The sequence below is a fragment of the Terrapene carolina genome, unplaced genomic scaffold (genome assembly GCF_002925995.2).
Source record: "Terrapene carolina triunguis isolate 2854851 unplaced genomic scaffold, T_m_triunguis-2.0 Scaffold199, whole genome shotgun sequence".
NCBI classification, from domain to species: domain Eukaryota; kingdom Metazoa; phylum Chordata; order Testudines; family Emydidae; genus Terrapene; species Terrapene triunguis.
This window is the reverse complement of record NW_020664550.1, coordinates 4,188,098-4,211,705: the sequence shown is the minus strand read 5'-3', so window position 1 is coordinate 4,211,705 and position 23,608 is coordinate 4,188,098. Positions and strand designations below refer to the sequence as shown.

General features: G+C 50.8%; 1 protein-coding gene across 3 annotated transcripts in view; it reads left to right on the top strand.

The window, feature by feature from the left end:
- Positions 1 to 23,608, top strand: part of LOC112109555 (forkhead box protein P4) — an 89,125-nt gene that overhangs the window by 16,794 nt on the left and 48,723 nt on the right. For all 3 annotated transcript variants that reach the window (XM_026655241.1, XM_026655240.1, XM_026655239.1), the window contains exon 2: positions 4,743 to 4,832. In XM_026655241.1, the coding sequence (XP_026511026.1) occupies positions 4,743 to 4,832 (90 nt within the window). The remainder of the gene's footprint in view (positions 1 to 4,742; positions 4,833 to 23,608) is intronic.

The following is a 23,608-nucleotide window of genomic DNA, read 5'->3' as shown; positions in this document are numbered from 1 at the left end:
CTGAGCCTGCACAAACCACTGTCAGATGAGAGGAGTGGAGAATTCAGCGTTAATTTTGCAGCTTGTCTGAACACAAAAGTTTTCTAGGTAGAGGTACAACCCTCTTAGGGTGTACTGATAGTGGTGTAAAGATATCTTAGACTGGAATATCTATTCCCATATGGGAAAGGGAACCTGCTGTACTGGATTAAGGACTTTTATACTAGCTGTCGCCACACAAGGGGTTGCAGTGGTTTAACATTCAGTAAGAATCATGCCCCTGCCTGATATAGTTATATCAGTACGTAATCTGTGCGTAGAGCAGGCCTTATGTATAGGTAAATAAAAAGAATTTCATACAGAAACATGACTTCTAAGTGGACAATGATGCATTTTCTGTCCCTACTGCAGACTGGCAGGAATTGTGCTCATAATACACCTCTACCCCGATATAACACGAATTCAGATATAACGCGGTAAAGCAGCGCTCCGGGGGGGCGGGGCTGCGCGCTCTGGCAGATCAAAGCAAGTTCAATATAACACGGTTTCACCTATAATGCTGTAAGATTTTTTGGCTCCCGAGGACAGCGTTATATCGGGGTAGAGGTGTAATTTGTAGTAGTCTCGTTCTAGTCTGGGCGTTTGTGCAAATTTGGGGTTTGATCATCCTGCAGCAGGTTCACGTGTTTGGGTTCCTCCCCCCCCCTTTTCCCACCAAGTTTTCTTTTGAACAAACTAAAAAGTTCAGCATGAAATTGGGTAGAAACTGCCCTGAATTTTCAGGTAGAAACAGTCATTTGGTAGTTTTGCACAAACCCATCAGCCTGGGGTTCCTTGAGAAAGAAGTTTTATGAGCCCTCTGATCTTGTCTTCACTGGAGTGAGGGGGAGATTGTGTTGTTTATTTGATTAGCTACCACAAGGCAAAATGCTAGTGATAGTTTAAGCACGTTTAAATTTTCATACAAGCACCTTGGTGCTTTTCCCCTTTTCTTTGGGAGTTGCTCCCTGTAAATACCTGCAAAGCTACCTCTTTATCCACCTTCAAATTCCTCCTCAAAACTCTTTCCCTTGCCATCATGCCTTGACAGTGGCTAGGCTGATGGTGCCCTGAGACATCTGTCTATCACGCTGACCAATTCTTGTCATTTCCTGGTCCTCCCCGATCTGTCTGGATCCATCTGCTGGTCTCTTGTCTTGTATTATACTTCAATTGGAAGCTCTTTGGAGCAGGGACTGTCTGTTCTGAGTGTACAGGGCCTAGCACATTGGGGTTCTGCCCCATGAGTGGGACTCCCAGGCACTACAGTAATACAAATAATAATGAGTTATCAGGTCAATGTAAAGACTACAGGGGAGGGGAGGGGAGGGTTTGTCTTGATGTGCTCATACATGTGGAAACACACTGCCTTGTCTTCCCTAGGATTTTACCTCGTGTTTGTTCCACGTAGTAACAGGAGGTAAGAAAATACCGTCATTCCTAGTGAAGATGTGCCCTCAGAGGGTTTGTTTTGGGTTTTTTTTTCTGATGATGAAACCTAAAACCAGGTGAATTCTGGGCGTGATTTCCTTGTGGTCATTTTGCACCAGCTGCCTACTGTTCTCCTGGTTCCCACCTTCCCTGTAAGTTCCTCTGACGAATTTCTTGCCCCCCGACCCCCCGCTTTGGCCTTGAAGCACTCAGTTTATGCCCAGCAGCACACAAAGGTAGATGGGTGGATTGTTCATTATTCTGTTGTCTTGTGTTTTCCAAAGGACTGGGAGTCCATCAGTACCAGTGGATTGACTTAAGTGCCTAAATACGGTCCTAAGAGACCAATTTTAGCCTCCCCCTCCATGTGTTTTGAAGATCTTGGGCTTTTGACTTTCATTGATTTCATAGCGTGTAAGCCAGAAGGGACAATTAGATCTAGTCTGACCTCCTGTATATCCCAGGCTATTAAATTTCCCCCTGTTACCCCTGTGTTGAGCCCAATAACTTTTGTGTTAGACTAAAGCATTTTAGTCTTCTGGAGTCTAAATTGTAAGTGTGCCACAAATGGAGAATAAGGTTGCCACTCTCCAGAGCGGTTGCTTGATTCACAAACACAGCTTGGTTTCTGTCTGCGCTGCAAAACTGACATGTGCTTTTAGCTGTGTTTGGGGCACAACTCCATTTGTTTGGGTCCCTTGATGTGGTATATTCTGACAGTGGAGCTGGAACTGCACCATATCAAGATGTACTGTACCACAGTGTATTCGTGTGTGTGCGTGTGTGTGTTTACTGGAGAATGGGGTCTAAATATCAAAGGATTTTCTTTCTGTGTGTGTGTAGTAGATGCAACTTGCAATAAGGACCCCCAGCTTCAGTAGCCACTTCGAAATAATCTCAAGATTTGTCTCTTGCATCTTACAGTTTGTCTACATGGGAAAATGGACTGGTATAGCTATTGCTTTGGAAGCAGATTAAGCCAAACTGAAAAAGGTGCTGCTGTTCCAGAATAAGAGAGTGCACACAGTGAGCTAATCCAGAATAACTAATGCACTTTCAAGTCACACCCTGCCTTATTGCAGAAATAACTTCCCGGTGTAGACAAGACCTAAATTAGACCCTTGGTTTAAACAGTAGCCAGCTAATCTTTTTTTGATGGTCCATTGGATGGCTGCTTGAGAGTGGTTTGCGTGTTTGGTCAACACTAGATAATTATGCAGACTGTATGTGTGTGAATATATAATTATACTGCGTATATGCTATATATGTGATGGACAACCTGATTTGCTTGTGTCCTGTGTAATGCGCACACAACAACACGGATTACATTGAAATGGCATATTCATTAATCTAATGACACTGTGTAGGTGTAAATATGTATGTAACTATATTATGTGCCTTACCCCTACCCACGTGCATTTGTATATGTAATTACTCTGGATATATGCAAGTGAGTGTGCTAATCTCTCCGCTTTTGAGTGTAAATTCAGCTGCCCCTCCAAACAGTGTGTACGGTACAGTATATAATGTATAAATGCCTGACGGAAAGTAACTTTGTTCTTTATAGATGGAAATGTGGAAAATTAACAAGCGGCTCTTTCTTTGTGACACACCCTGCAAGTGCCTCCACTGCCTAGGAGCGCACAGCCGCCTCTTGGAAGCCAGGGCCTTGATTTACGGCCCTGGCGCTGACAGCTCACTGGAACCCACATGCTGTTTGCAGCACCGCCAAGCTGGGCTATGACCCTCCGACCTCTCCCCCTCCACTCCCCCCTCCTGTCTCTGCGCTGTAATAAAAACCTGTCTTGCAGGCAGGACTACAATGACTTTGTTGTTCAGAAAGGTACCCCTCCCCACCCCCACCCCCAAAAAAAATCTTTAAAAGCAAAAAATAAGGAACGTATGAGGAAACGGACCTGGGAGCAGCAGCCCGGATTACCACAGGATTGTTTGTGTTAGAATTTATTCCCTTCTCTTTGCCTGCTCTCAGCTCCTGAATGAAACCTCTCTGTCCTGTGCTTCTCTCACTCTTTTTTGCACGCCCTCTTGGTTTCTTTCACACGTTTGCCGTCTTTCACCAGCTCTCGTGGACACTTTGGCTCTTCCGCACGTTTGCGCACGTGCATTCTCTTGTGCATGCCTCGTGCTCACGCACTCATTCTCGCAGTTACTCTCTTCCTCGTGCCCTGGTGCACTCGCTTGATTGGGCTTGCATTCGTTTTCACCCACCGTTTTCCCCCACTTGCTTTCACAGCGTGTTTTTGCACACGCCTTGACTGGCAATCTCACTGACTCGTGCTTTTCTCCAATGCCAGCGAAGTGTTTCATTTTTAGTTAATACAAGTGACTTAAATATTATTGAAAACAAATCAGTGAATGCTCAGGAAACTAACAACACTTTCCAGGCAGACGCCCATAAAATAAACAGATTCATGTGCCGTCACTAGCAAGTACTGCTAAACTCCTCTCCTGCATTGCTGAAAATTATCTGCAGAATGTCCACATTCTGTCACTGGTTATTCATTTGGGGGTGAAATCCTGCTCTTTACTTGGTCTACTCCTCTGGTAGTTATATGCTCCCCTCCAGGCACCTAACAAATGGATTTAGCATCACTGCACCCCTGTGAGGTAGGCAAAGATTAGCATGCCCATTCTACAGATGGGGAACTGAGTCACAGACCGGCACAGTGATTTGCCCAAGGTCACACAGGGAGAATCTGTGCTATAGCTGAGAATAGAACCTGCCTCTCCTGAGTCCAAGGCCATCTTCCTCCAACAAGTGAGCTACTCTCTTTTGGTGCTATTCCTTGCATTATCCCTCTGTTGCTCTCATCCAGTTAATCTTAAGGGTATGTCTACACTGCAATCAGACACCTGCAGCTGGCCTGTGCCGGCTGACTCGGGCTCTGGCTAAGGGACTGTTTAATTGCAGTGTGCACATTCAGGCTGGAGCCTGGCCTCAAGGACCCTGCGCGGTGGGAGGGTCTCAGGCTTCAGCCCCAGCCCGACTGTCTACACCGCAATTAAACAGCCCCTTAGCACGAGCCCTCAGAGCCCGAGTCAGCTGGCATGGGCCAGCCGCGGGTGTCTGATTGCAGCATAGACATGCCCTAAGGGGCTTCCTGAGACTGCTTTATCCTGCTGGCTGTACCAGTAAGTGGGTCTGTCTCCGGTTGGATGGTGTCTAGGTAGTGAGCGCATACACAGGTAGATAAGGCACAAGGAGCTTGAAAAGGGAAATTACCTCTTCTCCTCCACCACTCTCTTATCTTTTTTTGTTTTTGTTTTTTCAGGCTCTCCAGGTGGCAAGACAGTTCCTTCTGCAGCAGGCCACGGGGCTGACCTCTCCTAGCAGCAATGAGAACAAGCAACCCGCAGTCCAGGTGAGGCAGAGAACCACCTTCACCCAAACCCTTATGGGAAGTGTTCTACTAGCACAAAGAGAACTCCTCCATTGGGGGGGTTGGCACAATCTCCAGAATTTCATTTCTGTGTCCTGGGTGGGCTTCCCAAGATCGCCTCCGCAGCTTAGGAGCGTCATTGACTTTCAGCAGGACGGTGCTCCTAAATGATTGCGGGTGCTTTGGGAAGGCTCGTCCATTTACAGACACATGCGTGCATACGCTCACGCTCCCTGCCATAGAGTCCCTGGCTTAAAAACACCTACAGGGAGGTCACGTGCTCCACTACGACTCCATAAGATTTTTAACCACTTTGTAGAGTCCCTCTCGAGTCCCTGTCCGTATACTTTGGGCTTCACCATAAGAGAAGTCAATGGGGGAAGGAAGGGACAGTGTCTCCGGTATTTTGGATACAGGTTAAATTTCAGGAGAGGAATCTCCCCCCCTCTCTGTTCGCTGGTTTGGGCTGCTGGTGCCAGACGGTGAATGCTTAGGGGGAGGATTAGGACAGCTGTTGCAAATCCATCTAACTTGTGGCTTCTTCATTTCACCCAAGGCAAAGTTCTCCTGCGTATGTGGGTTCTGGGGGGCAGGCCGGGCTCTGGTAGGGGGAGGCTGTTTTTCAGTAGGTGTGTATTAATGAGCTGTGTGTAAGGGGCACATGTTTATGGTGGGAGAGGGTTGCGGGAGTGTAATATTAGTGTACGTGGGAGATTTGGGGTTAGGGGGAGAGTGTGTGTGAGAGCGACAGAGGTATCCATATATGTCCTGGGACCATATGGAAGGACATGACCCTAAGGCTATGTAGCTATCGTGAAGAGGCTTACATCAGGGTGGTGGGGGGAGCAGGGGCAGTTTATTTTATAGTCTGACCCAGGATGACGGGAAAGGGTCCAGGAAGGAGGTGGGGTAAGTGGGTGTTGCCAGGTTAGAGAGGGAGCTGGGGTTAATGACCTGGCCTTTCACCTCTGCAGATCTGGCTTTAAATCCCAGCTCAGGTCATGAGTGAAGTTGCCTTTGGTGGACTCCTGTAAGGCCCCATTTGCCCGCATCATAAAACCCACAGTGCATCCTGGCTGCAAAGCAACTGGCGGCCAGTTCAACAGGAGCCTGGATTTGGAATCTCAAGCAGGGAAGGGGGCTGCTGTGGGTCAGGAATGAGGGATGTTGGCACATCTGGGGAGCGAGGGAACAACAGCTGCCTTCCGTATCCCGGGCTCAGGCCGGTCCTGTTCATCTCTCTTCTTCTGAGCACTCAATTGATTCACCAATTAAACATGAGGGAACAGGCTGGGACTTACCCCTCTCCGCACAGAGTGGTCCTGTTGCTCTGTAGCTGTCTGGACACAGCCCTGGATTTGGCAACCGAGGACCTGGAGAGAGAGAGAGAGATATGGAAGCAGATGCCTGTAGGGCGTTGGACCCTGTGGAAAGACAGGGCGAGTCTGTCTGTACTGCAGTGGGAGGGTGCAGCGCTCCCCTCCCAGGAGTCTGCGACACCCCACCCATGGGGGAGAGTCCCCTGGAAAGCATTCTTGGGGCCAGCAGGCCCGTGTGGTGGGGCGAGATGCCAGGACAGCTAGTGCCCGTGGCTCTGTGGGGGGAAGGGTGATACGCGGGCTCCTCCCAGGAGGCAGGGCACTGCCTGCCAGAGGAAGCTCGCTGGGATCACTGGCACTACGAGGGGGAGGTACTGGCAGTGAGGTTTGAACCTGGGACCTGCCGCACTGAAAGCGTGAGCTAAAAGAGGGACTCCTGAGATGGTAGCTGTAGTAGGTCTTTATCCTCTTACACAGACCGGCCACGAGAGGGAGACAAATACCAGGGTGGTTTACCCTGGCATTGACAGGGCACTGCTGAGGGGGGAAACGTGGTGCTGCCAGAAAGGATGGCTGGCAGGAGGAGTAAAATTGCCGCAAGAGAGAGGGAAAGGGGGCTGACCATGGTAATGACCTCAACCCCCTCACCTTTTCACAGGCAGTGTCCTTCTCTAGCCTCAACCTGTTGACTGGCAGCCTCAGCCACGCTCCGGCAGGTTCCTCCCACGAAGGGGGGCCAGCAAAGGGGGCCTAACTCCAAAAAGAGAAGGAGAGAAGCAAGTCCCAAGCGAATGTAAAGTGACAATTTAAAGAGCTGTGCGGAGGGGCTCTCCCTTCAGGCTAATTAAATTTATCGGCGAACAGCAGGTTACCTTATTAGAGCCACGTGGGTTTAATTAACAAAGGAAAGTAATTAGCACGAGTTCTCTCTGAGCCGGAGGTCCTTCCTACAGCAGGCAGAGCTGGCTCCAAAGCCCGCTGGACGCGGGAGGGGGAATCTGGGGCAGGAGGGAGGAGAGGAAGGTCTGTTTCTGCTCATCCAGGTGCCCCAGAGAGCGAGATCCACGGGACAGTTTTGTTGCTGTTTGTTCCTCTCTCCACCCCCCCCCCCCCCCGGCAACGCGCGCCTGGAATGAAACAGGGATTAAATTTTTCTCCCCCCTCCCCCCCCCCCCCCCCGGCTTTTTATTATTGTTTTTCCTTCTTCCCCCTGTTTTGTTGCAAGCTGTATAATTGCCTCCTGATCTTTTCACCCGTCTCTCTCTCTCTCTCTCTCTCTCTCTATCAGGTCTGTCTTGTTCTTTCCTTCCCTCAGGTCTGCACTGACAGCATTATCGCTGGGGCTGGGCAAGGGGGTGTCTTTGAGCGCCTGGGGGGTCTCCACCTCCCTTCCCCTCTCTCGGCAAACCTGATATCGAGCGGATTTGCTCCACCTCGTGCCTTCGTTCCCCTTGACCACAGTGTGCTTCAGATCAGGCCTGTGGCATGTTGGGGGTAGGAATAGCCTCTCTGTGAGAGCAGTGGAAGTCCCGTTCCTTGAAATCTTTTAAATTTTTAGACGGGACAAAGCACTAGGGGAAGGAATCCCACCTTGGCAGGGACGGGAGACTGGGCTGGATGGTCTAATAGATCTTTCCTGTCTCTGATTGCTGCATGCTTGAAACTCCCCAGAAAACCTCTATCCCTTTAGCAGGATAGGATGGAGTCCAGAGCCACTCTGAAACAGGTCTCCGTTTTCGTCCCACCTGCCTCAGAGGCGCAGACCCCCTGCAGGGACAGCGGACCTGCTGCCGCCTGGCCTTAATGGGTTTGAAAGTGAAGAGGGAACGGATGAGGGGAAATCACAGCTGCGGTATTAACAGCAATAATTAGTCAGGGCTTCTCCCGCACAAGCAGGCAGCTTTTTCCAATAGTGTTTTCAGGAAGGAAATGCAGTCATTGGATGGAAAATATCTTGAAAGAACAAAGACAGTAAGAGTGAAGTCAGATTCCGGTTACATATCTGTGTGTGTGTGTGTGTGTGTGTGTGTGTGTGTGTGTGTATCTATTTCTCCATTTCTCTCTTTCACGTTCTGTTTTCCCTCCTTCTGTTTCTTCTCCCATGGTGTGTCTCTCTCATTCTGTCACTGCCTGTTTATCTTCCCTTTCACCCTCAGTCTTTCGTGATCTGCTTTCTCTCTTGCGCTCTTTCCTCCATCCCACCCCTCCCTTTCGCTGCTGTCTGTCCATCCATCTGGCTGGCTTGTTCGGAGTTAAGAGTCCGGCTTTCTGCCCCCTCCTCCCCCTTTTGTCTTGCAAAAGAACTTGTGAAAGTTGTAGGCTATATGAGTCAGGAATAGCAGCCTGTCTCCCCGCCCCCTCCTTCCCGGCTTGCCCCTGCCCAGCAGCTGGAGGAGGATCTGAAGGAGGGGAGATAGAGGATTAAGCAGACTCCTTTGAAAGGAAGTTTATCTAACGGGGAATGGTGTGGATGAGATTGACCAGGAGGGTTTCTTCAGACTGAAGTGGAGAAGGAGAGAGGCTATTGTATGGTGAGATGGCGGCAGGCGGGGAGCAGGGCTTCTCCACCACCAAATCCAGGGTGGCGAAGGGGGGGCAGAGAGCCTGGAGTGACTGGGGGGAGCACACTGCTCTTGGAGGGAGCTATGGAATCGGAGGCCAGGGGAGACTTTTGTGAGTTAGGTTCCTAAGCACCCGTCACTTCCATTGACGTCAGTGGGCGATGCAGGTGATCAGCACCTGTTCAGGATTAGGTCCTGAAGGGACCGATCCTGCAACCCTTGTGTTGTCTCACTTGTGTGGCAGGAGTTAGGAGTATGGGCTGGCTCCCCAGGCTGCTCTTTGTCTGGCTAGCGGCCTGATCCTGCACTGGGCTGCTGAGCTCGCATTGACTTCAAAGGGAGCTGAGGGCACTCAGACCTGCTCAGCACCGCCCTGTGGAAGCACAGTCGGGTTGGCCGTAGAAAGTGGTTTCTCTTGCGCTCCTTGTGCAGTGATCTGGTGAGCAGGGCTCTGTTCTGCAGAGCACGGCCTGTCCTTTTCATGCTAGTTAACACCATTAGGTTTCATTTCAGCTCCTCTCTCCCCACCTTGGCTGTTATGGGACTGGATGAAACAGACTCTGGGGGTTCAGTCTGGCCTGATTTGCGGCTCTCGGTTAAATCCAGATAAAAAGCTCCTCTCTTTCAGCTGAGTTTCACTTGGAGATTTTTGGAGTTTGCTCAAAATGAAGGGGGCACAATGCCCCATTCAGGCTGAAACCAGTCCCCCAAACCCCCTGCTGGCATCTGAGGCCCTCACGCAGCAGTCAGTCCTCTTTCAGCAGAGAATTTAAGCATATGCTTGACTTTAAGAACATACTCAAGTCTCGTTGATTTCAGTGGGACTTAAGCACATGCTTCAATGCTTTGCTGAGTTGGGGTCTACTGGATTTAAATAGAAAAACTGCATGGAGGTTAGGGTCTAATATCAGCTGGCAGGAGGAAATGTCCTTAATGTCCATTATAATAATACTTAGCTCTTCTATACCACTTTTCATCAGTTGATCTCAAAGCATATTACAAAGGAGATTGGTACCATCATCCCCATTATACAGATGGGGAAACTGAGGCACAGAGAGGGGGAAGTGTCAGTCTCATCGTACCTTGGATATCATGAAAGGTGGCCACTGATAGATAGATAGATATTTTTTTGATGTCTCATTTTTTGGGCACCCCCTCCCTCCAACGCAAGTCTGATTTTTATTCAGTGGCGCTGAGGATCCGCAGCTCCCAGGGATGCCAGTGAGAGAGGTGGACGCCCAGCACTTTCTGCAAAACCAGGCCCCAGGTCTCTCAGTTGGGGTGCCTCCATTCTTAAGTGCCCTTGGGCCTCAGTATGTCAAGATCCTGCCCCCGTTCTAAGGATCCTTGCTGATAGGGGAACATCTGGGGCATCGAGCCGGCTGTGATAGTTAAGAGAATGATGCTCATGTGTATTTGAAAAGCAATAAGTAGCTGCTGAGCTTGTGAGGACTCGGTATTTCAAATGTGGAAGCTCCCCCAATCCTCTTTCCTTCGACATACCCAGAGGTGCAGTCAGGGCCGGCTCCAGGCATCAGCTGAGCAAGCAGGTGCTTGGGGCGGCCAAGGAGAAGGGGCGGCACGTCGGGCTCTTCAGCGGCAATTCGGCAGAGGGTCCCTCGGTCCCTCTCGGAGGGAAGGACCTGCTGCCGAAGAAGAAAGCGGTGCGGTGGAGCTGCCGCGGATTGCGATCCTGGCTTTTTTTTTTTTTTTTTTTTTTTTTTCCCGCCGCTTGGGGCGGCAAAAACCCTGGAGCTGGCCCTGGGTGCAGTGCACAGTTCATGTGATTGCTGCAGCTGGGGTAAAAAAAAAGTCTGAAACCTTACAAAAAATTGCTTTGCACCATTGAAACAAAACCTCCCCTTTTTCTCCCCTAAAAAAGAAATTGCATGTGGGTGGTTACTGTCACTGTAAGTGGGTTCTTCCCCCAGCATGGCATGGTTTGTGTCCCTACATTTCTGCCCCCAGGAACTTAATAAAGGAACTGCATGCAGGGGCGCTAGATGATGCTGGAAGAATCAGTTCAAGACGTGTTGATAAAATACCTAATGCCCGGTGCTTTCCAGCCTCACTGGGGGTGTGGTGTCACAGGGCTGGTGTTTTCTGGTTCCCACGTGTGTTCCCGTCTCCATGCTCCGTCTCCTGTGTGAAAGCCTGCCAAGTCTTAGCTTGTTGATCATGAAAGGGGCTGAGTACCTGCAATCCTAGCTGACCTGAATGGGAGTCTCAGGATGGGTCTCATAGCTCCATGGGCAGGTCGCTCTGAATGACCTCTCCAGATCCAAACTCTCCTGAACTCTGTGCCTTGGGTCACCCTCTAGCACTGAACTTTCCCAGTGAACTGCTACAGCTGTTAAGAGGCTGGGGATCAGTCATAGGCTGTTAGAGCCAAGTCACTGGTTCAGATCCAGCCCATGTCACCAAGTGGATGAAATGTAACATTTGGTGGCTGTTCATTGGCTCCGTGTGGGATGAGTTGGGTGCGGGGGGTGTCTCGGTCTATATCCCATTAGCTGTGACTCTGGATCAATGGCTCTCAACACTTGCGGTCCAATCAGCACACAGCTGCGGCCCATGTGACATCCTCAGGGCCATACAGATAGTGTATATATTGTGTGGATGCAGCCCACATAACACGTAAGAGAGCTGCATGTGCGGCCCACAATGGTAACTAGGTTGAGAGCCACGGCTCTGGATACTGGAAGCCAACCTCTGTGACTTTCTTTTAAAAGTGAGTTTAGTGCTGATTACCAGAATGATGGACCTGGAGACTGAAATCTCTGTTGACCTTTAGAACAGACGTAAGAGAGACATTGACAGCTGCCCCACCAGTGTGCCTTGGAAGGGATGCCCTCTAGAGGTAAGAAAGGGGGTTTGATCCCTATTCCCACTCACTCTTTGGATGGCCAACAAGCCCCAGTTGCGATGGGAGCAACTTGTGATAAGGATGCTGCCTCCTGGGATCTGGCCCGAGACCCACCAAGCTCATTTCCCATCAGCTGCCAAACAGCCATTCGGTGGGCACTACTTTGGGTCATTGTCACCCTCTGCCAGTTTTGTACCCAAGGTCTGGAAGTGTCAAGCTGTATTGCCTGTTTCCAGTCCCTGTTAGAGACTATGCAGCTGGGATTCCTGTACTGCCACTGTCCCACGCTGGCGCTGCATCTGCTCTGTGGATGAGTAGAGGCCATGAACCTCCAGGCAAAATGGTAGCAATTTCACTCCGAAACCACCCCCCTTCCTGTCAACCTAGAAGCCATAGCATGGATCAGCAGGTGGCCAGCTAGGAGATAACATCCCATCCTGCTCTCTGCCTGCTGGATGGGAAGGGGGAGACTCCTGTCCCCTGTGGGACGAGGTCTCTGGGGCTAGAAATGTGTCCGTCATGGGAGAGGGAAGAAGGGCGCTGAGGCAGGAGCAGAGAGTTTGGAGCAAACTTGAGGAAATTGCTTTTTCTTTTGTCTGCTGTGGCAGGGAGGGCGCTGGAGCGGAAAAGTGTATTTTGTTGATTTGAAACTTGAGTGAAATGGGTAATGAAGACAGATCAATACCGGCCCCTCCGCGTTCTCTCTTGAGGAGAAATAGAACAGCCCCTTTGAACTCTGCTGGTGCAGCACTGAGATTTTTCCACTTGAATCTGCAGTGCCCAGGTCTAGGCCCCTTTCTCCAATGTCTCCTTCCCTTTGGCTGGTTGGCCTCTACCAAATAGCGATCCCTAACTAGTGGCTCGGTCCGCACCCTGCAGGCTACAGGAATAACACCAGCCCAGGGGCCCAGCTGCTCCAAGGAGAGCAACGGTGTTTGGAGAGTGGGTGACCAAGAAATCACTTCAATTCTGTAAGACTTCGTTGGCCTGACCAGCTAGACGAGTATTGCCAAAGGGTAAGGAAGAGAACGCCCCACTCAGGTATTTGTCAGAGGGAGATAAGACACCCCCCCACCCGGATAGACGCCTGCCTTTGGGTTTTGATCCTCTGCGTCCGTTTTGTCAGCGATGCCCATTCCCAAGGCGGTGCCAGCCTGGGACGTAGTGTGACGCCTTCTCTCCCTGGGGTGTGGCAGATTTTGAAAGGGATTGTCAGCCACAGGAAACGTTCAGACAAGGCGCGCTGATACGTAGGGATACGTGAGCCATCTTCCTTTTACCTACTGGGGTGCCTGGCGCTGGCGAGGATGCGTGCAGGTGAGATCATACAGCATATTCATAACTTGTACATGTGACTGAAACCTCAAACTCACCTGCTCTCCTCTGCACAGGCGCATACACTCGCTCACGTTCACCCACAGACTTGCTCCTGCCTTCACCTTCACCTGGAAAGGCTCCCTTGCACGGCTCCTCTCCTGGGTGCGCTCCACGGTCTCGCCCTGGATCAGTTCCCAGTTGCCACTGCACCCTGTGAACTCACTCTCAGCAGTGTAGAGAGTGCACAAAATGTGTGTAAAACCCAACCAGAAAGAGGAAGGCTTGTGCAGTGGCTAGGGCACTACCCTGGGCCTGGGGAGACGGGTTCTACTCCCAGACTGCCCGTGTGAGCTTGAGTCACTCACGTAGTGTCTCTGGCCAAGATTTCTTAAGGTATTTAGGGGTTGTGGCACTCAGCGTTGCAATGCTTAAGTCTCAGTTTAAAAAGTGATTTGGGCACTTAAGGGCCTAAATCCCATTAACTCTCAATGGGATTGTTGTCTCGTAAGTGCTTAAACCCCTTTGGAAAGTGAGATTTAGGTTCCTAAATCAGTTAGGCATTGTAATGCTGAGCGCAGCAACACCTACATACCTTGGAAAATCTGGGCCTCAGATCCCCATCAGTAAAATGGGGATAACCGTACTTCCCCACCTCACAGGGCTGCTGCGGAGATAAATGCACGGGAAAATTGTGAGATGCTCAGATACTGTGGTGATAGGGGCCGTATAAATACCTAAGAGATCTATCCAGGTAGACCATTCTGCATTTGTAGCCGTTCATACTCACACCGGCTACTCATGGTATAAGGTAATGAAGAATCAGTCTCATGTTCTCATCTGTACGCAAAGTTCACTCTCTTGTTCTGATTCTCCATGGCATGTGTATATTGCTAGACACTCTGTGAGCCTAATCTTGCTTCTGTTGAGTTTTACTATTGACTTGAAGCAGCAGAGTAGATTCCAGGGACTGTTTCCAATCTTACTTGGTGGGTTTTAAATTGGGAATCGCTCCACAGAAGTCAGTGGCATTATTCCGGTGTCGTATCCGAATCCAGGTAAGAGTATTTAAAGCCCTCGTTGTTGTCTTTTAAAACGGAGTCGAGACCAAATAAACTCCAGAGCCTGAAATGCAGGTAGCAGCTTCCTGCAGCGCAGCTGGAGATGTGTCGGCTGATGCTTTCTTGGGAGCCGGGGGAGGGATAGCTCAGTGGTTTGAGCATTGGCCTGCTAAACCCAGGGTTGTGAGTTCAATCCTTGAGGGGGCCACTTAGGGATCTGGGGCAAAATCAGTACTTGGTCCTGCTAGTGAAGGCAGGGGGCTGGACTCGATGACCTTTCAAGGTCCCTTCCAGTCCTAGGAGATAGGATATCTCCATTAATTTAAAAAAAATTTAAATGTAGTGACGGGGCTCGGGCCGAGGCTTGCTCTCAAATGGGATGGGGATTCATAATTACAATCTGGTGGTGTTGTTTTAGTCCAAATTCAAAGTGAAATGTGTTGGGCCGTCTGCCTGCATGGAGCAGTATCCCAGGTGGAGAGTAGATGAGAGTATGTGCGCTATAGGGGGGATGTATGGCTTGTGTGTCTATCATGGTCCATCCACTTAAAGAAAAGCCATTCTAAGGTTGGTGTTGGCCAGGTATTTGTTCCCTTTCCTCGTTTAGCTCTTCCCGTCCCCGTAGCAGACCCTCTTGATGTGTTTTGTTGATTTCAGATTCAAAAAGGATGTTCTTAAACTTATCTTCATTTTTATTATCTTAATCATGGCTTTTGAGTTCCTATCGTACGGTGCCCTGAGCTCTGTGGCCAGCATACGTGCTTTCAAACTAAGCTGTAGTGTGCATGTGTGTATATATGTACAGTGTGTATACATAAATACACATCTTGATTGGGCAGCGAGATGCACACAGTAGGCCCATGTGCTGTTTTATGGTCCCACTGAAGTAAATGGGATTCTGGCATCTGTCTGAATGGGACAGATTACAGGATCAGGGCCATAGCTGGGCAGCTGGGTTTGCTCTTCTGTGTTAGCTTTTCGACTGGGATATATGGGAAAGGGTTTAGTTGAGCAAGAAAAGTGACTAAAGACCTTTCTCTCTAAATGCTCTAACTTACTGTTCCCACCTTGCTCATTATGATGCCTGACCCCTTTGCGCTTCATGTAGTTTCCCAGCTTCTTGGAAATATGCTCCTATGATTAACATTGTTTCTAACTGAAGCGGAAGATCTGTCCATTAACTCTTTGAGGCTGGGCAAGTTGTGGGTCTTCTAATATTCCATGTGCTAGTGGGGAACGGCCCCAGCCCTGACTTGTGAAGATAAATTGCATCTCTCAAGCTTCAAACTTTTGTGTCTCCTGAGATAATAAGAGCATTCACTCCCTACGATTGTGGAATCAGGGGTCCCCACTACCCCTGCTTCTCCACTACTGCAAGGTTCCTGGCTGGGATATCAGCTCCAGGAATGAAGGGGGTCTTTAATTTCTTCCTTCATTGAGTTTCGGACTTCCTTATGCTGCCCCAGTAAGTCAGACTCCAAGCAAGAAGGCAGTTCAGTCAGCATAGTCATTCAGTGTGTGGCTTTCCCCTGTTCTGCTTCACTAATGAACCTCAACCCTGATCTGGAAGGAACGTTCTCTTCTGGGTTGCAAAGGAAGGTTTATTTTTCACAATGCTCATTCAGTCCTGAAATCTCATTCCTGTAAAAATGCTCCCTACCAGATTCTGCTCTGTGACGCTGGTGTAAATCCCATTGAACACCACTGGCTTCTGTGAACTTGCTTCAGATTTATACCGAGAGCAGAACTTCCCCTTTAACATGAGACTTGTTTTCCACCCACAGACTGGTTATTCCCCCCCATCCCCTGCCGCCCTCCCGTCTCCAGCGCGGTGGGATTACAGCCAAGACAGCTCAGAAAATCACCCCTTTCATGCCCCCCCCCCCCGATTCTGCTCTCAAATCAGAGATACAACGTCAAGGCATTTGTTCAAGGGCCAAAGCTGTTAGTAAGCAGTTTTGTGGAATGGCAGTGGGCCAAGGAGTGCGTCATTCCCTTCTTTAGCTCGCTATCTGGCAGATGCCAGCTATGACACATAATACAGGCCATTCTTGGAGAGAAGAATCCAGCAGTCCAGGCTGCCCAGGCAAAGCTTTTGTTGTGGTGGTGGTTCTTGGAGAGTTAATATTCAGAAAGAGGAAAAAGTTCAGCTCCCAGGGAAGGGAGGCACTAGGATGGCTGGAGATAATCGAGATGAAAGAGGCGTGGTGGGAGCCGTTGAATGCTGTGTAGACTTCCAAATGGCCATGCTGGTTCCTTCACCTCCATTTGGACCTGCTGCGTGTTACCATGATATGCCATTGCTTTTCTATACCGCCCACGCTGCGCTAGGTGCTGCACGAAGAATAAAACCCAACCCCATCATGCCCCAATAATCTCCTACTCTGTTAACATCTACCACTACTTAGATGCAGGATAAGAGAGTGGCAGTTAATGCCAAATGGCACGCTGCCATTATGTGATGGGAGAACCGTTCAACCTGGCTGGGATTTGAGCCCCTAGCGCTCTAGCTGACAGATTTGAGCATTAACCCTTTCTCGCAAGGGTTCGTCTCTGGTTTGGACACGGTAGATGGCTCATTAAAGTGCTATGCCTATAACACCAGGAGCCCAGATGGCCGAGATTCCGGTTTAGCCACATCCCTAGATATTGGTCATGGCCCTTGCAAATGAACGCCCGAATGGTGGGTGTATTGCAATAGCTGTGCGAGTGAGTCGTGCTTTGGCAGCAGGGCTCACGTGACTGTGTCTCCCATTAAGCCTGTCCCAAGCACAGTAGCTGCAGGCGGTGCGTTAAAGGGCTCCAGGTTAAGTAAGCTGTTCAGCATCCATGTTTTTAGACATCCCCTGGGTACGTGCTGCTCGGTTCGCTTTCCTCTTTATCATCTCAGATGCCGTTAGGCGCCTTAGCGTGGCTGTTACCAGGCCTGTGGAGATAGATGGCTTGGCATGCATCTCCTCTGCATGGAGAGCAGTGGCAACCAGGACAGTTGTTAAGTTTGAGCAGCTGGGGATCCAACTAGACCCCTGAGTCAGGAACTGGTTGCGAATGATGGGGGGTGGAGAGGGTGAAATAACCTCCGCCAATGCTTCTGGTTGCTTCTCCTCACGCACCGTGATCTGAGGATTGAGGCTTAGGCCCTGCGTTCTCGTGCATGCCCCAATCTCGCCCTGACCCTTGGCCTCATTCTCCGGCACATAGAGAGAGCTGGGCGTCCCCAGCGAATTGAAAATCCTTCATGTCTCTTCACTGACTCTCCCAACGGCCTCACAGACACGTTGGCTAAGATTAGATGCCCACGGTGCCCCTCATAAGAGAGTCCTGCGTCCGAGCCCTTTTGGGGCCAACTCCACATTGCTTGTCTGCCTCTAGGATTGACATGAGGATCATTGTTTCCTGGGGAAATCTTGGCCGTGGTGTGAGGTAACCCTGGTTGACGGTCCTGTTGACTCGCCTAGTTTATATTTTTTGTTTGATGCCTCACTTCATCTCTCTGCCTCAGCTCCTCATCTGTGAAATGGGGATAATATGCCCCCACCTTTCAGAGGTACTGTGACATTTATAAGGTGCTCAGGTACCGCAGTGATAGGGGTCATGTAAGTACCCAATAGGACTGGGTGAAACTGTTTGTGATGGACAATTGGGTTTTCAACTCAATTAATACTTTTGTGGACATTTTCCACTTTTCATAGAAAATTGTGACTTTTTGTCAATAAACCTCAAACTTCTGGTTTTCACCTGAAAATTTTTGGGGTGGGAGGGGGGAGGAGGAAATCTTCATTTTCCAACCAGCTGTAGTACCCGGACCCATGGTGCCCTGAAGGGGCTTGATGTTAGCTAGATAACCTGAGCCAATGGTGCAGCGAGACTGGAACCTGTTCCCCCACATAATGCAAGTCCTGGAACGAGAACTCTTCAGCCTCAAATACACATCTTACGGGAACCAAAGCCCAGGTACCTGGCTTGTCTCCTCTCCGCCCCCACTTCTCAAGAAGCCACAAGAACCGTTCCCCATGTCAGCTCGGCGTCGTAGCGCAAAGGGGAAAGCCATTTAAGGCAGACAAAGGTTGTATGAAAATACAATTCTGCTTTTGTTAGCAGCCATCAAACTCTAAAAGGCGCCGCTTTTGTTTTCTTGTAACGTTGTGAAAACCTCATGTCGGATCGAGAGCTGCGGTCCTCACGACTAATCGCTTCTCCTTTGTGTTTTTAGATTATAGGGGCAATTAGTGTTGTCAAAACCTCTGGCAATTCTCTTTGCTCTTGACAGGGTGTCAGTCCGCCGGGCGAGAAATGGAAGGTGTTATAACTCTCCGGTAATTAGAATGCCTCTGATTTGAAAATGCCAGCAAACGTGTATCAAATAGGACGCGCTGCGTGGTGGTTGGGGCGGGGGAAGACGTTTGGATGGGGGATGCAGATGAGCGATTAATTACAGGCTCTCATTCCGAGCATGTTGCCAGCTGATGAATGGCAAAGGGAAATTAGCGTGAGGCTTAGCTCCCCAGGAGCGGGCACCGACCCTGTGCTCTCGCTTATCCTGGTGCCGCCACTGCATGGATTTGTGTCTCTAAATCTCCAAGTGTCCACTGTTGGGTGAGAGGATGCCCAACTGGTCAGATCCTCTACCGGGCTAGGGAGAGTGGTGACACCAGCTTATCAAACTGGTCATCTCATCTAATTCCTAGAGGAACAGATGGTGGAGACCACGGCTACCGCTAAGGCTGTTTAGTGGCTGCCTTGCCCTGGTAGCCAAAGAGCCTGGACTCTGCATTGCAAGGCAGTGGCTTTGCCATGGCACATATTGAGGCCCCCTCAGTGATACGTTTGGTCTTGTGACCAGTGTTTGCAGATGTCCCAATGGCGGGAGGACTGTGCAGCTATTTGCAGGGACGAATTTAGCACTTACTATTTCTGTTTGTGTGTTACCGTAGCACCTAGAAGCCCAATTCATGGCCCAGGACCCCGCTCTGCTAGGTGCTGTACAGTCACAGAACCAAAAGGCGGTCCCTGCCCCCGCAGTGCTTGCACTTTTCCTCCCAGAGCGAGGAGGGCAAGCAGTCCGGCTTCTGCCCGGGTGAAGCGCTCCTGTGGCCTTGATTTCCTTGGCTGACTTTCATCCAAGATGCCTCAGTTGCAGCCTCTGGGTGAGCATGCAACAATTAATAAATAACTTTACAAGAAGTCAGCTGAGAGAGAGAGAGATCTGAAATGACAAATGAAACTCAGCCCACCCGGGACACTTCCCTCTAGCAAAAAGTCTGAGTAAATAGATAAGCCTTGCAACCTTTCTCAAAGGTCAGCAAACTCCGGCTCAGTTGGACCAATAGGGTGGAAGGGGAGCAAATTCCATGGAGGGTAGCCCCCTCCATGAGCTCTGCTACCCCTGGCTCCGCCCAGCTGCTGAAATGAGCCTTAACGGAAGAAGCAGGTCTCTTAAGTAGGTGGGGTCCATATTGTGGAGATCAGGCATGAACGGGGACTCTTGGGTTCTGTTTCTAGCTCTGGGAAGAAGTGTGCTGGAGTGATTAGAGCTGGGAGCCAGGACTGCTGGGTTCTGTTCTCAGCTGTGCCGCGAAGTGACCATAAGCAAGTTGCTTCACCTCTGTGTGTCTGTCAAATGGGGCTAGTGGTTATCTGCCTCTGAGACACTTGATTGCAGACAGCTCTGCCAATACCTTCAGATATACCTGGAAACATATAACAGGTCACCTGTTGCATAAAAGAAGCACAGGTTGCTGTGAATAATCAAGCCACCTTGCTCTCCAAACTCCAACCCTTCCTGCTTTAGGCATGGGTTGTTCTTTGCAGCACCCTGGCAGCACAAATCCTAATGAACACATGTCCGGCTCTGTTTGAAAAGGGGAGCTGGGAGAGGGCACACATCAAATACCCTCAGCCGCAGTCCCTGGAAGAGTTAGGCTCCCATCAGCCCCCGGTTGGAGCCGCTCCTTTCGTGATGGGGAGGGGGTTATAGTCTGCGGTTGACATGGCCTCGGGCAAGTTAAAAGGACTCGGGGGGGCCTCATTCACTCGCAGGGTTAAAAAGTGTAAATGGAGGTTTTTGAGGCCAAGCGCCTCCTACAGACGAGAATAGGTTACTGCAGCTCTCTCCCAGGAAGGTTGCCAGAAATGCCTAACAGTGCTGGGCGTGAGCAGCTACTTAGCAGTCAGGGGCCCATGCTTTATTTCAGCTGCTCCCTGCCTGGCTCAGTCTCCCCCTACAAGGCTGGGACCAAAGTAGGAGGTAACTCACCACCAGCTGGAACTGAGATCTCCTCTCCCCATGCCCCACACGTGCTCTGCCTCCAGCAGGACCAGAGAGCGAGGAAAATCTTCTGCCCGATTTTCCCCTCCTGGTAACCCGGCCCTCAGCTATCGCAGGGTCACTTTGGCTAAGACCAGTCTAGCATGGAGCCTCCTTGGAGAGGCAGGCTTCCCTGCTCTGGCCAGCTGAGGTTACCTGCTTTCATGGTGACGGAGGGCATCAAGGAGAGTTGGTTTAGGTGGAAGAGATTTTCTGCAGATGTCCAGGGAGGGCTCGTGCTGAATGCATTTCCACTTAGAGGCGAACGTTGCAGGGTTAACATGGAATGTACAATAGCTTTACATTCCATTCCCAGGTGCTGACTACAGCTCACCCCCCTGGGCCAGCATTGCAGGGTCAAACCCCTGGAAACTATTCTGGGGTGATGTCTGCCCTCTGCCTGGATATGGGGGTGGGCTATAGGGGGGCTCTGACATTTTCAGGATCCCCCCATTTTTTCTGGCTCTTAACTTGTCTGGGGCGAAACTCGTTTCCAGAGCAAATGCCCAGGACTTGACATCCAGCATTATCCCAAATCACAGGGGGCGTTCTAACATAACAGAAGTCCTCTTGGCCAGCTCTCCTAGCCCACCCGGTCCTTGGCATGGTAATTATGGGTTACTAATGTCAGCTGTAAATAATGGTTGGATAGAGATGATTGATACGTTCCTCATGTCTCTGCAAAGCCTGATAACTTCGCCACGGTCTGATTTTTAGAAGTATTTTGGCTACCAGTGTCCCCTTCCTTTGGGGGGAGGGATAGCTCAGTGGTTTGAGCGTTGGCCTGCTAAACCCAGGGTTATGAGTTCAATCTCTGAGGGGGCCACTTAGGCATCTGGGGCAAAAATCAGTACTTGGTCCTGCTAGTGAAGGCAGGGGGCTGGACTCAATGACCTTTCAAGGTCCCTTCCAGTTCTGTGAGATAGGTATATCTCCATATATTATTAAATATTATTCCCTCCCCCTTTTTCTTTCTAGTTCTCTCTCGCGCCCTCCTTTAAGTTTAGATCAGTGCCTTGAGAAGGGGCGCAGCACCCAGCACCTGTGCTGTGAAGCCCTGTGCCCAGCTCGGGTGCCTGCCATGAGTGAGATTAATTAGGACTGTGGTCCGTGGAGCACTTAAGTGTGGCTTATGGAGAGCTGGTTGGCCCATACGATGCTGGCTCTTCCTCCTCCTTTCTTAGTGGCTAAATCATATTAAAGGAAGCTTTAAAAAGATCACCAGTGGGGAGGGTGGGGGAACTGCATGGCAGCCAGTGGGGAGGGGGGGAAGTCCCACGAGAGAGCCTCTCAAGATGTGGGGCCCATACTCCGAATAAGGCCCTGTGTAAATCACGATTTCACGGAAATCGTGAAATTAGCCCAATTCCGTGCTGCGCACGGAGCCCCAATCCCTGCTCTGGGCTGGGCTAAGCCAGGACAGCTAGTACTGTGTGGTGAGAGACACACCCTCTCGGATAAGCATGGCTAGCCCCTGTCCCCTGTCCCCCCCCAACTCCGTTGGGATGGGGTCAGCCCACGAACCCCCCCAGGAACAGGCCCGAGTGCTGGAAAAATCGCAGCAGTTCAAGGAGGGACTCGGCAGCCGTACATATCCCATGAAACTCAAAAAATTTGAAGCTGCTTATGACACGTAGCCTGTGAGCTAGAGTCCCAGTGGACTTTGCTGCTAGGAGGGGCTGCTGGCCAAACACTTGACACTCAGGAACTGCAATCTGTTCTGCACAGGCGCTTGCAGTGGTATCGGAGCACCTCGGTGCTCCACTTCCCCCGCGCCTGCCACACACATGCCAGTTACCCGTGGACATCAGGTGGACAGGAAAGCCACTTTTCCCTTCTTCCTCCACATCAGACCCCGAGCCGCTCGGCTCAGGCAACCCCCAAGGGGGGTGTGCTCACTGCAGGTTGGTCACGGGCTTCTTCCGACCCACTTCCAAGTTCCTGTGAGTGACGACGACCCAGTTTGGGAGCCGCAGCTGCTCTATTTCGGTCGTTCTGGAGCCCGTGCGGACGGCGGTATCTAGGACTGGCATCTCTTGATACCTTTCATGTTGGGATCTGCTGCTCAATCCCTTGCCCTTGTTCCCACCTCCTCCCGGCTTATCACCAGTAAGAACTTCTGCTCGCCTGGGGTCAGCGCTCCCCCACCACCACCACCCCCGCTGCAGCAGGCTCTCTGACCCGGCCTGCTTCCAACCGGCTATGTATTAATGCAGCTGCTAGAACCAGTTTGGAAGGTGAAGAGGTGACATTTGATTGACAAGCCCAAATGCCTCCCCTTCCTCCCCTTTCTTCTGGGGCCCCGAGCTTGTTAGGTGTGTTTTAGAAGAGAATTTAAGCAATGAAGGGAAGGGGAAGGCGGGGCTGGGGTGAGTGGGAACGGGCACTAAACTCACCCTAGAACTGTTGCAAAAGATATGGGTTGTGGGTCCCCCCTCTCCCCCACCCAGTTGTTGCCAGCACCTTCCCCGCATGCTGCAGTTCAAAGGGTGGGGAAGAGAAGGTCCTGGCTGGAGGGCTGGATTGTGGGCCCGAAAATGGGATGCTAGGATTCAAACCTGAGCAGTTGACAGCAGTTCACCCAGAAAGGGCCACGGACATCCTGGGCCTCCCTCCCCATTTCTCAGTCATCCTGTCCTCAGATGACCCTGCAAGCAGCCCCCTGCCTTAGTTTCCCTCTTCTGGGCACTTGCAGTTCCCCTCTTCCAGGGGCTAATCGCCTGCCTTCAGTCTCCACTGTATGTGATAAGGCAACCCCCACTTCGACTACCCTCCAGCTGTGGCATTACAAGCATGCTTGCCTCGGTTTCCCCTTTCTTCCAGAGACCCCGGGAACTCCACGCAAGCCCTTTTCGGGAGTAATTTATTATAAGAAATCCCACAACCATAATCCAGATTTCCCCAGCACTGACCGAACGGTACATTTACTCATTCTCAACTCCCAACAGTCCATCGGGAGGCCAGATACAGCTCCAGCATCTCTCACCATTCCCCAGCTCTCTGGTACAGCTCCAGTGTCTCTCACCATGCCTCACCCTAGCCCCTCTAGCTGGGGTGCTTCTCTGCCCTGTTATATTCTCAGGCCTAGCTCCAGCTCTCCCCTGGAGACATGGGTGGGTTCACTCTTCCACCATTCCCCAGCCTTTAGCCCTCCTTGGCCTCTGGCTCCAGCTTTTTGAGTCAAGGATCCACTAGGCTCTATTGCTTTCAGCCCTCTCTGACAGCAGCTCTCTGGGCTGGGGAAGTTTGTAGGGGACCCCCCCCCCCCCCCCCCCCCTTCTGCTTTCACCAGCCTGATCTGGCTCCCCTGCTCACTAGAGAGCTCTCCGC